A 16,540-nucleotide genomic window follows, 5' to 3' on the forward strand; every position below is an offset into this window, starting at 1 on the left:
GCGATGTTATACATCTGTGTTTTACTAACGGCTGCAGATTACAGTACTGATACAATCTGTGCTTTTATAAGAGCTGCTCTCCAGCAGACAACAATAAGAACAATAAACAATAAACAATTTTAACATTGCAGTAATAATACTGAGATTTGATCCTAGACCACTTGTTCTGGTGTAACAGGTTAAAGTGCTATACATTCTTGACTGAGTCATGTGACTTCAAGGAAGTCTGCCCCACAACCTTCAATAATACAGAAACTACTTTCAGTTCCTGGGGCAGAGATCTCACAGCGAGCGGCAGGAACCCACAGCAAGAGGAAACAAAGACATTTACTAGTACTCAGGTTAGTTTTCATTATTTTTACTCCTCTTTTACAATTTGACCATTGCAAATGCTCAAATGGCATTTTAAGTCAGGACAAAAGTCAGTTTTGGCTTGTTTTACACATTTAGACAGACATATACACCATAAAACATACTTTTTAACTTTTTTAACAAAAAAAAAAACAAAAAGTATTTGTATATGTTTATTTGTTATAACATCATTTGAAGTCAGATCAAGCCAAACTGGTAAAAGTTTTACCATATTTAGTTAACTGTCATATACACAGTGACCAAATACTGACTCATTTTAAATTTCCAGGCTACAATATTTCTGTGTAGTTCTTGAAGTGTAGTGTAGTTTCTGAATTCATAAGTCCAACACTTTAAACCCACATCCCCAACTTTCCTCTCTCAGTTTAAGACTCTAATAAGGTTTACAAAGATATGGAGACCTGGGCCTGCAGAAAGTATTTACAGGGTGGGGCTCAAAATCGAGAAGGTTACTTGAGGTATTTTTGGAATGTAAATAAATCTTTGAAGCACAAGGGTGAATCCATTGTTTGCAAATGTGACTGGCTAATGGTGCAGGGTAATGCTTCAAAACATTTGGTTACCAAAACCAGAGCTAGCAGTGCATCTGCCAGATCACACAGGAGTACATCATCCAACAAAAAGAACTATGATGATTTTTACCATGCTGGACTTGCAGGAGTGGTGCAGACAACCAAAAATAAATAAATAAATAAATAAATGTGCACATTATTATTATTAGTAGTAGTAGTAGTAGCAGTATGGATGAATGTAATTGTTAGCATTAGCAATGCAAATGCCCACACCTGAGGTTTATGATTTAACTGTGATTGAGCAGTCATACTAATCTATGTAGTAATTATATTTATATTCAACTCTTAATAAAAAGCTGAGCTTTTTTTAATCATAAAAACATCATATTTAGTATAAATGTAATGTTTTTCTGTTCTTCATCAATGAAGCCTCTTCCATTAGTGAGGGCCACTTCCATTAAACACCATCATATGGATTTCAGTAAGTAAAAACAGGTGGAAGATGTAGTTAAGATCAGCTTTACTGCTCTGGCCTTTCAAACAATATGCATATATTATTAGTCTACACAGAAAGACAAAAATAACCTGGCTGAGTTAGTTTTGTTAATATTAATAATGTCAAATCACACCTACACAGCCTACACAGACCGTTGCAAAATAATTCAAAATGTGCAAATATAATTACAAACATCTGAACTTAAACTTTACCTGTTTGTAATTAGACTATTTACACTACATACACTTCACAGTATAACTGAAGTACACAAAGCAGTCAATTTTCTGATGTATATCAACAACTCAAGCAAATGTAAGGCTAAGGCTGCTAAACTTACAACTTAGAATTCTATTTATTCTACGTGTATAGTTTTGTCTTTTTGACCCTCGACACACCACAAACATTGCACTTTGGCCCTCAAAGACAAGAAGTTTGGGCACTTAATTCAACCTCTGTATAGTGTATTTTATAATGTCATTTTCAATATGACGCTACACAGTGCAAACTCTATGAAGTTGTGGAATCGTGTTCTGTAAATGAGAATGTCGTAATGACAGTAGCATATTTCTCAGGTGGCAAATCAAGCATATGAGAACAAGCAAATAAAAATCTGTTTTTCTTTGAATTAATTTGAAGAGTAACTACACACCACTCCAACTCCACCCCTGGCTCAACTTGAAAAATGCTTAAAAATTCGAGGGAACATTGGGAGGGGCACTGCAGTGATCTACAGGTTTGGAGGTGGGGCTGGGAGGGAAACCAGGTGGGCTGGGCTGCTGCGTTTTTATAGCTAGCATACAATAGCTACCAGAAAACATGGAGAGTGACAGAATCAAACAGCACTTTTGCAACGCAGAGGTCTTACAAGGTTGACCATTTTTCTCCACTACTATCCCCATCCTCGACAGAGGAAGGCGTTTCTGATCCTTCACGTTACCTAATCTTAGGCACAAGTAGGGCATCACCAGGGGGCGGTAACATTGGTTGACTGATTTGCATAATGTGACGTGTCACACATCATCCATACCTATAGAAGAGTTGAATCAGAGGGGCGCTGCAGAAGCGGGACTTGACCACGATAAAAATGTTTTATAGAGTTTGAGAAAGCTGTGTTCAGATTTCAAGCAAGGCTAGTATATTTTATTATTACAGAGAAGTGCATTTCAGCTGTTAATGAAAAAAAAGTTCTTATGGTGTAGTTACTCTTTAAAAAAAACTACATTTCCTTTAAAGAATTATATACTAATGAGAAATGTTCATAATGTATTTTTAGGAGCAATGAAGAGGCAAAAAAGAAGAAAGCACTCTTCAAGCTGACAAGCAGGAAAGTAAAAGAAGGAAAAACAACTACAGTCATCAAGTTTCAGTCTTTCATCATCCAGTAAGATGGGTAAGCATATACAGTGATATCAACAAACAGATATGTAATACAGGAAGTACAGCTCTTTGTGAGTGGTCTGATTTTAAAGCAACTTTATGGCTTTGTCTTCCAGATCAAAAGATCCAAGAGCTCACTGTTACACTGTTTGGCAACAGCTCCGCTGTTCATTTTGGAGATGAGAACATTCTGCTTGGACAAAATAAACTTGCAACAGATAATGCTGATTTCTCTCTGACTGTTTCAAAAATAAGGAATGTATCAGGGCGCAGTGTCAATTTAATTAACATCCTGGACTTGCAAGACAGTGAACTTTACCTGGACTCTGTGGACCAGGCAATAGCTCGCCTAGTCAATGAAAATGAAATCCATGCCTTTGTCTTTGTTCTCCAACTGTGCCAGTTAACAGATACAGATAAGATGGGACTAGAATGGCTGCAAAGAATGTTTGGTGAAAGTGTGCTACCTTTCGTGATGATTCTCTTCACTTATGAGAAGGAAGAGGACTGTGACACCATCATAGATGACCTGAAAAAAAATCCTGTTCTAGAGCAGCTGCTCACGAAGTGTGGCGACAGGTATTACACCTGCAGCAAGAGCATGAACAACCAATCCGAGATGAAAACACTGCTGGAGAAGATTGACCACATGGTTTCTGAGAACAGTCAGTGCTGCTACACTGCAGAACTCTACAACACAGCTTCAAACCTCAGAGAACGACTGCAAGACAGTAAGAACCAACGTGGTAAGCATACACTTTGCATTGAGCATGTATCAGTCAACAACTGCATTAGAACATGATCAGGTTTTCTATACAAGAAGTCATAAAAGTCACCGACATGGTAGATAAATATGAAAGGCCTTCAACCAAGAATACCCAGTCAAAATACTTAATTGATTCCTGACTCAGTCTATGACAAGTTGTGTAATGAAACCACATTAAATATCCTAGAATACCTAACTAGTTTTGTTTACATGATGTGCTTTTTGATGAATAAAACAAAAGATACTTTACAACCAGCACATATTTCATACCAGTATGGTATTGTCCAGTTTCATGTGCAGCTCTGATGGTGTTGTTTTGTATTTTTGTAAATAGCTTACACATTAGAAATTCGAAATTATTAATATTTAATCTGTGAAAGGTGTGCTCTATAACTAACCCTAATTTCAAATCGCATTAAAAAATATATGATTACAGTTGGAAACAACTGATATATTACAGTTTATTCTATTTACTGGCTACATCCTGATAACAAAAAAACTATGTTTGTCTATTTTTATATTATTAGCATGTAGCTCTCAACAGCCACAGGATGATGTGGATGCTGCAGCCAGCAAACAAATAACAGAAACAGAAACGGTAAGTAGTTTCTGACCCTTCACCATCATCCACATTAGCATAAAATAACACATGTAACAACCAATGTATAATTAGTAATTAATACATACATACATACATACATACATACATAAATCATCTAAACCGCTTATCCTCCTGGGTTAGTAATTAATAATTAATGATTAAACTTCTTAATGGCGGGTTCATGATATCTCTGATTTTGTTGCTGGTTGCCCTCTTCTTCTTTTACCTTCAACTATTCCAAGCATCATCGCCATTTCCAAGGCATTGGCTCTTCTAATAATATATTCAAAATAAGATAGCTTCAGTTTGGTTATCGTGGTGAAAGATGGGGCTTGATTTTGTCAAAAAATCCACTCTTTTGCTGCTTACTCTTCTCTTTGTCAACACCAAGTACAGAGGCTTCAATATTTTTCCTGTCCCACTTTTTTATTATCCAGCTTTTACATTTATAGAGAGCTGCAGAAAAGACCACAGCCTGAACAATTCTGATCTTTCTTTGTAGAGACACATCATTACATATCCATTCTAAACATGAGGTCTTCTGAATATGAACTTTATAAATTATAAATTATTAAAATATGAATACATTTGAACAAAAATGTAAAACATGTAATTGTCAGTACAAATCAAAATATGGTTAAAAAATCTAAACTGACAAGAAAAAAATATGTGAGCACAATATTAAAATATACATGTATGTACAGACTATAAATACAAATAAATTAAGTTACATATTAATCCTTCACAAATAGAAATGTTCTTGTGTAAATTGTACAGTGTCATTATAAAAGATACTGCCATACAATAAATAGCAACCGTGGTAAAGATGAAGTAGCTTCCTAAAGTCCTCTTGGACAACAGCATTAAACAACACTCGAATGGAAAAGCTACAGAGCTCTAGCACAGACCTTAAGAAGCCCTGTCAGTACTAATGGTTTGATAATATGCAAGTGGAAAGTTCATGTAGCAGACAAATGAAAGAAGGTGAGAGGAAACCTAGCAGTCACTTGAAAAGCAGTCACTTCAAAACAACCTGAAAGCAGCAGCAGAAACAGTTACTCAGTGAACACTAAGCAATAAACTGCACCCCAATCGTTTCCGTTTCTACACTCCATGCAAAAGTCCTCTGCTAAGAGATACACGCCTAAAATTTGCACATAACATAGCACTTAAGACAAATCAAAACGGTTTTGGAACAATAATTCAGTTCATCATGTTTAAAGACAGAAGAGTTGGGGACTTGATCCCAAGAACACCGTACCCACAGTGAAAGTATGGAGGTGGGAGCACCAAGATATGGAGCTGCTTCTCTGCAAACACTACTGGGGCATTACACATCATCAACGAGAACATGATTGGCACGATACAGGACATATTCAAGCAGTATTTAATGGCATCAGCCAAGAAAGGGGAGAAAATGGAAATTTCAACAAGACAGTGAACCCAAATACACAGCAAAAACACTCAAGAATGGTTTAAAAAAACGTGAAGGTGCTCACATGGCTCAGCCTTAATCTCCAGACACGAATGCTCCTGAGCATTTATGGATCATTCTAAAATTTCAAATCCAAGAAAGGGACCCTCATAACCTAGGAGAATTGATGGCATCTGGCAAAACTGAACCATAATGCTGCAAACTCTAAAGCTGTTGACTTCTTGAAGATGGTTTACAAAGGATTTGCAACAAAGTATTAATGTAATTAGTACTATCAATTCATTTTTTAATCTATTTTTGTTTATGCTTATGATACCATATGTTTTGTTTAAATGTATAAGTACAAATTTAAAATATATTATATGCGTAAATTTGAAGTAGATATGTGAACAGGGAGTATATTACAAACAAAGTGTCTGAATATTTGTTTTCCCGCGATGTAAATGTCCCTTACAGGCATAATATACTATATGTATAAATTTAATGATTAAATTTAGAATATTAATGTCAAAACATCTCCACTGTTTGGAAAATTTTGGATCTGGACCCTTGTCATCACCATCACCACTATTACCTGTATATGGTTTTGTGAATAATCTGGTTGGGTGTATGAACTGCCCCTGTTTCTGTCTGTCTGTTTTCTCTTGTTTCATAGCTACACATTTCTGAATGTGTGTTAATTTTTCGTAGTTACCTTGTCGGCCTAGTTTTTAATTTCCATTCAGCTTATCCCTCTACAAATATGACTGTTTATGAACTTCAGTAATTTCAGGCATGTCATTATGTCATTATTTGCTAGAAAGCAATTAGATAGGCACTATAAAGTAGTGTTACTGTTGGACTACCAACACACTGCAGGCCAAGATTTTAATTTATTAAAGAAATAATATTTTGGTTTTTATACCTCTCTAGGTCTCCAAAACATCCAGATTTCTCAAGACTTTAAAGTCAATCTCATACACGGTCCGGGACAAAATAAAAGGCCGTAATCCTTCGGTAAGTAACAAATAAACCAAATAGGTTTGCTGTAAAGTGCACCTAGGACAGTACACAGCTCCACATGATAATAGCTACAATCTGGAAAATAAATAAATGAAAAATTACTGGGATTCACCCAGGGATGGATAATGATCCTGTGAGGCATTCCAACACACATTAACATCCCATTTGAACAGCAGCAATAAAATCAAACAGATAACATGTTTTATTTATTTATTTAGTCATTCATACGTATCATATGGCTATACATGCATCTTATGATGAGCTCCATCTGGCCGTGTGTTCTGAAGCCTCCCAAGCTCAGTCAGTGATCCTTGCCCAGATTCACCAAAGAGCAAATTAATATTTCATATTTTCATACTTTTATTTGCCCTAAATAATACTGTTTCATACTCACATAGCAGGAGTGAACCTTGAGAAGATTTTAACTTATGTTGCTGGATTTGAATGCACAAACAACAAAAAAAAAATAGCTGGTAATTTTATTTATTACTCAGAATTTCACTTCCAAATTCCACACCAGTTTTGGGAAACTCAGAGGTTACACTTAAAACAACAAAAAAGGTTGTTCAGCAAATGTCATTAAACATTTTATAACATGTTTTGTAACATGTTTTGTAACAAAGTACACTAATCTAGTAAGTACTGTTAATATATATATATATATATATATGTATGTATATATATATATATATATATATATATATATATATATATATATGTATGATAATGTGCTATCACTATCCATATATTATAGATTACATGATATAGCCTGAGATATAACGGCTCTTGCATAAACATAATTAAGCTAGAGCTGGCCTCGTATTTGAATTTTCTGTTCCACTGGAAATTGTGCATTAGTTACATTTAGGCACCTTATACATAGAAAGAATTCTGAAAAAGAAACTGGCGAGTAAGAAGCCAACATCATGTGGAACACAGAAAAATTTGTAGACATCCAGTTTACCTCAATAAATGCACCCTTCAGGAAATATCTTAAACTTTAACTTGGAAACAGCAAAGCTATGATCAGCCACAGGAAGTACTATAGAACGGATCTCAACAGCTGAACTAAAGTTGCATCCCAAATCACCGACTCCTATATTTTACTTTCTACACTAATGAGTGAGCTTCTAATGGTACTGCTTATATACTATTTAGTGTGTTAGAATGCAGTTTCTGATGCAACAGAAGTAACACAGCAGGAAATCTCAGTCGTTTAGCGTTCATCTTTCATTTGTTATCACTACAGCAGCAACTCAAAATCAAGACAATACACTGACATATACTGGTTAATACACTTTAAAAATTGTCTTAAACTTACATTCCCAAAAAATGTGTTTTACTGCTTTGGTTTTACTTATTGATTGATTGATTATGGCTTTGTTATCTCATGACAAACTGCCAATGCACTGCTGAATGAACTTGTATATATTTTCAGCATAAATCTAGTGATTTAAAATACAGTCTATGCAAGTGATCTCCAACCCTGGTCCTGGAGAGCTACCTTCCTGCAGTGTCTAACCAAAATCTGCCACACCTGCTCCAGCTAATTCACTTCTTCAGAAGTTCCTTATTGGCTGGATCAGATTCCTTTGTTTTATAAGGGGAGGGGCAGCATGTTAAATGCAGGTTGGAGCTAAATTCTGCAGGAAAGTAGCTCTCCAAGACCGGGTTTGGAGACCACTCTTCAATACAAGTTAGGCTTATTTTAATTCAACAGAAATACAGCAATAATCAGCTGAAATCCTAGAAAGTTTCTAGCAGTATCTGAGCTCAGGACTGGCTTTCTCTCTAACCTATTTGTAACTAGCAAAGATACTTTCTCTAGATAACCAAAGCATTTTTTGTAAGTTGCTCTGGATAAGAGCGCCTGCTAAATGCTGTAAATGTAAATGTAAATGATAAATAGATCCATGGGGGGAAGGCTGATTCAGATACAAATTCAAATATGTACAGTATGGTGCATAAGTCTTAAGCACTTCAGCAAATATTTTAAAAGCAGTAAACATATTTTTGCTTATAAAACCATCATATATCTTTAGAATAAATGCTAGCAAAAACGGATGCGGTAAAAAGAAACAAGAATTTCTTGCCCTCAAAAAAAGTTGCTATCTTTTGAGCTAGACAGAACACGTTCCTTGTTTCCTTCTGCATATGTTTTCTTTAGCCAAGTGAAGTGCCGGTGTTGTCTGTTTTTCATCTCCACCCCGGTTTGTCCTTTGTCTCTGCCCTCTTTTGTGTGCTTTCTATACTTCCTTTTATCAGTCTTGTTTTTGTTGTGTGAGCTCTGTGTTTGGCATTCTTTAACTGGTTTCCCAGCCCTGCTTCATGCCTGTCATTTTCCTCTTTGATGATTTTCTGTTTTGTGCCTGCTCTTGAGGAATATTTCACAAAGTAGAATTTCTGTGTTAGCCAGATAAGGTAAACTCAAAGATGAGGACTGTCCAATAGGAATGTATGTACGCTCTTTTCCTATTGGACAGGCTTAACTTTAGCCTTATATAATCTAATGGAACTTGAGAAATCTGCTTTGTGAAATGCCCCCCAGTCCTCTGTTCTTGGTTTGTTTGTCCGTTTACATTCTAAGTTCCAGTTGCCAATCATTTGTGTTTTTTGTTCTTTCGTTTAGTTTTCTCTGCCAGTTACATAATGGACATTTCTGAATCACAAGTTGTTGACTCTGTTTACATGGACATACATGAACAGAACTCTCAAATCCTTTGTTACAACATGTTGGGTTCTAGATGTCTCCCCAACACCCCCAGCCATCACATAAATTTATTAAATTCCATCAGCAGCACAACTGATTTAATTTACTGAAGTATTGAATAGCCAAACTAGGTACTAGATAATAACGACAGGAAAGGTTAAGGAAACATTGACATACAAAAACCTACTTACCTACTTAATAGAATTACTTCTTGTATTAATGTTATCTGTAATTGTTCTAACTGTGTTTCGCTGAGCAATATCATTTTCTCAAAGGAGGGCAAAGCTTCTGCTTAATATATGTGAAGCACTATTGATATAGTTTGTGAATGATTCAGACTTTTGTTCTTCTGACTTTTCAGTTCCATTTTAACTTGAGTGTCATGTAAAAAACACTGAAACTTGAACTGTTTTACAGGAGGAAAATGTAGAGCTTAAAGTTGCAGTACACCCTCAACAGAACTATGAAGAAAAAGAAAAACTTTTGGGCAAGCAAACAGACCAGCTCTTTACAAGACTTCAGTTGGAAAAAAATCAGCAACAAAAGCTAAAAACTGCAGATGTTCTTCAAATAACTGCACAGTCATTAAGCTCCCAAGACTCTTGTAGAGAGAAAGAACTTGTTAAGACATTTTTACAAAGGCTGCTGTTGATGGACTACAGAGCAAGAAATATTACAGTCAGTGAGAGAGATCAAAGACAGTCAGGTACAACAGAGAAAGATGAGGAGGACACATGGGAAAGTTTCATCACGACAAAGTCAGAGCTTGATGATGGAAAAGGTAAAGATCATATTGACCCCATGGATGTTCAGATGGCTGTGTTCCACTGCTCAGACAATTTCCTAAAACAGCTGATAGTGACTAAACTTTCACAGTGTCAATATGCACTACCTCTGCTAGTGCAAAATCCTTTCACAGGAAAGATTGAGTTTCCTCTGTGGACATTCCGCCAGATTAGGAAGAGCTGGAAGACCTGTGCAATTTCTGGTGAGACAACCAGCAAAACCAAACCAATATATGAAGCAGAAACACCAATGGTCGTCTTCTTTAGGATTGGCGCTATTTCCTCATCCAAGTCTCAACTCATGAACAGCCTGATCAATGAGAAGCACAACACATTCTTCCACAGGGACTGTCCAGGCAGCTGCAGAGATCGTCTACTGATGGCTGGTGTGGTGGAGATTTCCTGGTACCTCCCATCTGGCAAAGGCACAGATCATTTCACTGACTGTGTGGCTTTCTGTAATCTACGTGGTGATGGAGAAACTCACAAGAAACAACTGGAGATTCTGACTGAAATGTCTTCTGTGAATGTTGTAGTTGTAGGTGATCAAGATGATAAGATCACAAGCAATGAAATTCTACAGAAGCTCTTCAAATGCCCAAAGCCACTAATTTGCTTATTCTGTGAGGATAACTCAAAGGCCAGTGGGGGAAAGAATTTGAAATATAAAATTGGTCTCAAAGACAGGAACAAATCAGATGTGCTTACGGATCTCAGAAAGGTAATTAAGGAATGTACCTCAAAATCACTTTCTACTTTCAGTCTTGATAAACTGGGCCAGAAAAAGGAGATAAGAAAAGATGAGAATGATGAGGAATGCCAGAACGGAAAAGGAGCTGCTATGCAGATAATGATGCTGCTGAAAGGAATTGAAATGTCCAAAATTAAGGAGCTGTATCTCCCATGTCAAGGAAAACAGTGGCATAAGTGGTGTGAGAAAAAGAAGGAACTACACAGACTTCAAGGACCCAACATAGAGATGCAAAAGTGTAAAAAGCAAGCTGAAATGAAGGAGATTCGTAAAGAGCAACATCAACATGGACTCTCAAAACTAATGGAGCTATTTATTGACACACTGAAGTCGCTAACAGAAAACGAGAAGTGCTATTTTCTAAAATGGCTTGGGATCCTACTGGATAACAGTACCACAGATGAGCTCTCTGGCTTCCGTCAAGCATATGATCTGACCTGGTCAAAAGTTCTGGACCTAAAAGGACAAGCAGACAAATCAGAAGAAATGAAGGCTGCCCAAACACAACTTGAAGAAATATCACAAAAACTGAGCGCTGTGTCCTTCGGTATGGAACACATTCTCAGGGAGATGGGTCAGATATATGAGTCATTAATCAGTGTTCAAGTAGCAAAGAAAGACTTCACTCTCCCGAAAATTGCAGCTGAGGTGATGCTATCTGGGCATCCACTGGAGCTGATGGACGGTGATACAGGTCATGTTCCCCTGGACTGGGTTTCTGCAGTTCTGGATGAACTTATAAATAAACTGGGAGATCTGAGAGTTTTTGTGTTGTCAGTTTTGGGGATTCAGAGCTCTGGGAAATCCACCATGCTCAATGCCATGTTTGGACTACAGTTTGCGGTCAGTGCAGGAAGGTGTACCAAAGGAGCCTTTATGCAGCTGGTTAAAGTGTCTGAGGAGATGAAGACAAAAATGAAGTTTGATTATATTGTTGTTGTTGACACTGAAGGCTTACGAGCTCTAGAATTTACTGGAATGTCAACAAGACAACAGGACAATGGACTTGCAACATTTGTTGTAGGTCTTGGAAACATGACTTTGATCAATATTTTTGGAGAGAACCCAGCAGAGATGCAGGACATCCTTCAGATTGTTGTTCAGGCCTTCATGAGGATGAAGAAAGTGAGATTGAATCCCAGTTGCATGTTTGTGCATCAGAATGTTGGAGAAGTCACAGCTGGAGAGAAAAACATGGAAGGACGGAAACGCTTGCTGGACAAACTGGACAACATGACAAAATTAGCTGCTAAAGAGGAAGACTGCAATGCAAAATGTTTCAGTGATGTCATTGCATTTCATGTGAGGAGTGATGTGTGGTACTTCACACAGCTCTGGGAGGGCAGCCCACCCATGGCACCACCAAACCCTCTGTACTGTGAAAACATTCAGGAGCTAAAGAGCAACATCATCTCAAAAATCTCCACAAACCGTGGTGTGACACTCTCAGAATTCAAAGAAAATTTCAGCAGTTTGTGGAATGCACTGTTAGATGAAAATTTTGTGTTTAGCTTCAGAAACACTTTGGAGATTGCAGTGTACAGGAAACTGGAGCATGAGTACAGTAAATGGACCTGGAGTCTGAGGAGCGCCATGCTGGCGATTGAGAACAGACTCCACAACAGAGTCATTAATGAAAGTTTCTTGGAAATTGATAAAAAAGACATCATAGAATGCATGAAAAAGACAAAAACAGATGTAGAAACATCAATTAAAAAGTTTTTTGATGAAGACTGGGATAAAGAAATTTTGATTCAATGGCAAGAAAGATTTCAGAGGAAAATTTCAGAACTTTGCAATGAGCTTGTAGAAGGAACAAAGAGAAAGCTGGATGAAGTTATTCGACTGAAAATAGCGAGGGAGAAAATAGACTGTGAAAAGAAAGCATATGAAAGTAAACTTTTTAAACTGAGTAAAGACCTTGCCAAAGAAAAAAACAAAGAAACCAAAGAAGAAGCACTCGAAAAAGAATTTGAAGATGTCTGGTCCAAGTGGGTCACCGAACTGACACCAGACACACCCACATTTGGCGAAATTAATATATGGGGTGATGTTACAGAGATCTTGTCAGAAAGCTATGAACTAAGCTTTGTTTGTGAGCGAGAGACTCAGGGTACCTACAAAAGAATGGACGTTTTAGGGGATTATTCAGACTCTGTCATTCTTAAAAACCAAGAAGACCCTGACCAGGAAGATCTGCAATCAACAGATGAACAGGGAGAGGAAGATGACAATAAGAATGCTTGTGCATTAGAACAAGTAGTCAAAGATGAGAAACAAGGCCTGTGTGAAGACAGCTGCGGAACGAATACTTTTACAGCAGATGACGGCAATTCACTGAGTGCTCTCATCAGAAGCACTGCCACAGACATTAAGGCAGAAATTCAGAAGGTACCCATTGCTGAACGTGGATACAGTCACATCTACATTCCAGAAATAATTGCCTCCGTCAAAGAAAAAGTGAAAACATATGAATCCAGCACCTCAAAGTTTATACTCAAAAAGGAATTCACAGTTGATTTATGCCTCTATGTGTGTAAATTTGCTGCAGAACAATTTGCAGAGCGGCACAAGGAATTCAAGGAAGCCTATGATGTAAGACTGTACCTGGAGAAACAGAGGCAGCAGTACTTAAATATCTTCAAGAACTACTGTAATGGTGCAACCTCCACAGCTGTGTTTGGTCAGCTATTTGTGGATACACTGGAGCCATCAATACTGCAGGCAGCATATGACCAAACTGCCATTGATCTGAGTGAGAAAATGAAACGTGATGTTCCTGCATTTAATGGAAACAGGTCAAATCTGGAAAAACACATTCTGACATCACTAGCAGAAGAGGGATCTTTTGAGAATTACATTCAATACATTCAGAATCCAAGAGAACATTTTAACAATTTTATTAAGAAGAAGGTCAATGACTACATTTTCAAAGACAACTGTTTAGTAGTTCTAGAAACTATCAAAGGCAACATCCAGTCCAAAGGAAAGTGTGTGATGGATGCTGTGAATGAAGCAACAAAGGAGGCCAATAACAGCAACGGAGATGTCAACATGTGGCTGCACCATTTATCACAAAAGCTAAAAGATGAGCTTCAGTTTAAAGAAAAGTCATGTCTTGAGAAGAAAGAAATTACAGACCTTGACTTTCTTCAAGAGGTTGTGATTAAAGGTCTAACTAGCATCATGCCAAAGTTAAGCACAGGCTTTCAAGACATTTCTGACCTCAAACTGGAAATGTTCAGGAAGAAACCTGATGAGATTCTGATTGAGCACCTCTGTCAGTGCTGCTGGGCACAGTGTCCTTTCTGTAATGCCATTTGCACCAACACAATGGAAGATCACACTGGAAATCACAGTGTCCGATTCCACCGTAACTTCGGCACAAATGGATGGTCTTACATTTTTAAAAATCAGCTTGGGATTGATTTCTGTACAACTGCAATTTCAAGTAATCTTCTGCATTTTCAGAAATCTGGTAAAGTATTTTCTTTTAAAGAATACAGATCTGCAGGTGGAGAATATGCCAAGTGGAACATCAGCCCTGATAATTCTGAGATGCCGTACTGGAAATGGTTTGTGTGCAAATTCCAGGAGGACTTGGAAAAGCACTACAAGAAAAAATTCATTGGGCATGGAGAGATTCCCAGTGAATGGAAGGATTACACTAAAGAGAAAGCTATTGAAAGCTTAAGAGAGTTGTAGTGTAACAGAAATTGTATTCCTCAAAGTAATAACTATCATCAGAAAAAAGCTACCTAGCCTACCTTGAATGAATCTGAATTTACCAGCTTTGCCAGCTTATTTTCAAATGTTCTGTTCCACCTTAAATGGTTCAGCAGTTACACTTTAGCAGCTGAGGAAACTTCAAATAAGTTTAACTTCAGCTTTGTCCATGTTGGATGGTTGATTATCCAAACGGATGGAGCAAGATGGAGCAAGCTTTAACTGGAAGACACAAAATCATCCTCGCATCCATCTCCTGTTTAAAGAATACTTTGGTTTCCCAGTTAAGTGCAATGATGGTGAGCAAAGAATGCTAGACTGAATGGTGACAGCGTGCCAACCTTACATGAGTATCAGTTACATGTGCTAATACCTCAAATATGTTAACTAATTTGTGAAGATATCTCCCAAATGTCTCAATTACTGGAGTGAGGAAACATTGTGGGTCGTAGGAGCTAGTTCTTCACACAGGATTCAAGCAGCCCTCAAGTGCTGATTCTAAATAGGCAAAAGAAGGAAGTCCACAGGGACGCTTTTAGCTTCTGATTTGCACCTCTAGTCAATTGCAGAGAGTCCTGGATTGAGCAGTTTTCATGGAGTGATTGAGCCATGTTAGAAACCAAGCCACAATTTGTATAGAAACACTTTATTTGGTTACAAATGAACTTGTAATGCTCACAGTCATAATAACACACATTTGCCAATGACACATGTGCAACATGTAATACCTATAAAATGAATACAATACGTATAACAGCATATCGTGAAATTTGTATATTGTTACACCCCTAATATATGCTCACTCGCCCTCTTTCTCTCTCTCTCATGGACACATCTTTGTTATTGTAAAACAACCCACACAGTTTTAGTACAAGATGAAGTACAAGAATTAGATGGCAGTTTTTTCTTTTCTTTTTCTGTTTTTGCTTGTTTTTTTCTTTTTATTTTGATGGCTGTATTGTAAAGGTCATTAACTTTCAGTCTGAAATGTAAATGGCAGGTAATAGACTAACTTTTTCTTTTTTTTCTTTTGGTGATGGATACCAAGAGATATTGTTTATATGATGCACAACTATAATAAAATCTGGATAATTGTTATAACCTCTTTTGTATTTATTCTTTTCTGTATAATCAGGGTTCATACACCTTTTCCAAAGTCAATTTTAAGCCCTTTTCAAGTATTTGCAAGCTTTTCCAGCACCCTACAGCTATAGTAAATTACATATTTATACAAATACACAGGTACTCATACTGATTAATTCACTTTTTGTCACATTAAAAGAGATGGTATTCTGCTATAAACAACCAGAAACGTGTTTGATGACAGCAGAAGGATAAGAATTTAAAGGAAAACGCATATGTTGTATGTTTCAAAATGTGTCACCTGTTTGTAAGCACACTTTCCTTGCTATCTAACCTTGCTGAGTCAGGATAAAACAATTACCAAAAAAATCACTCAACAAATAACTTCAATTTCAATAATTTTTTACTGAAAATGTCAAAAATAAGAACATTTAATTTAAGTTAGGTTAGCTGCTTATAGGCTAGCAATAGATATCTATCTCGCTGCTGTAACCTGATAACTGTGATAACTATCGAGGTTACCTGTTAACTGGCTAGCTGATGTTTACCTCAAGCTATTGTTCTAGCTATTAAACTAATGTTATGTAGGTTAACCAGCTAGCTTTAGCTGATTTAGGTTACTGTGCTAAGGTTAATGTTTGTTAACTTGCAAGTTAGATAAAATCAGATTACTACAGAAATAAATACCTTAGGGTTTCCATGCTACAACGTTGGTTAGCGAGGTAACCGGAGTTATCTTAACCTGCTAAAATTATGCTTCGTAGATAAATACACCTGAGGTAAAATTAAGCTAACACGATAGGCTACAAAGTTAGCTAGCTAGGTAGCTAGCTAACCTGGCAAGCTTACCCAAGCAGTTAGAAAGTTAGCTACTGATTTAAAACAAAAAAACGAATGAAATATTAGTTATTTTGGACCTTATTT

The 16,540-nt window shown here is 36.9% G+C and overlaps 1 protein-coding gene across 1 annotated transcript; it reads left to right on the forward strand.

The window, feature by feature from the left end:
- Positions 1 to 262: 262 nt before the first annotated feature.
- On the forward strand, positions 263 to 14,518 carry LOC118804538 (interferon-induced very large GTPase 1-like). The gene is made up of 6 exons (XM_036565031.1): positions 263 to 341; positions 2,654 to 2,770; positions 2,874 to 3,503; positions 4,051 to 4,121; positions 6,472 to 6,555; positions 9,689 to 14,518. Exons 2-6 carry the CDS (start codon positions 2,767 to 2,769, stop codon positions 14,510 to 14,512), a joined length of 5,613 nt encoding a protein of 1,870 aa, XP_036420924.1. The 5' UTR covers positions 263 to 341; positions 2,654 to 2,766; the 3' UTR covers positions 14,513 to 14,518.
- Positions 14,519 to 16,540: the final 2,022 nt, after the last annotated feature.

The sequence above is a fragment of the Colossoma macropomum genome, unplaced genomic scaffold (assembly GCF_904425465.1).
Source record: "Colossoma macropomum unplaced genomic scaffold, Colossoma_macropomum, whole genome shotgun sequence".
NCBI classification, from domain to species: Eukaryota; Metazoa; Chordata; class Actinopteri; order Characiformes; family Serrasalmidae; genus Colossoma; species Colossoma macropomum.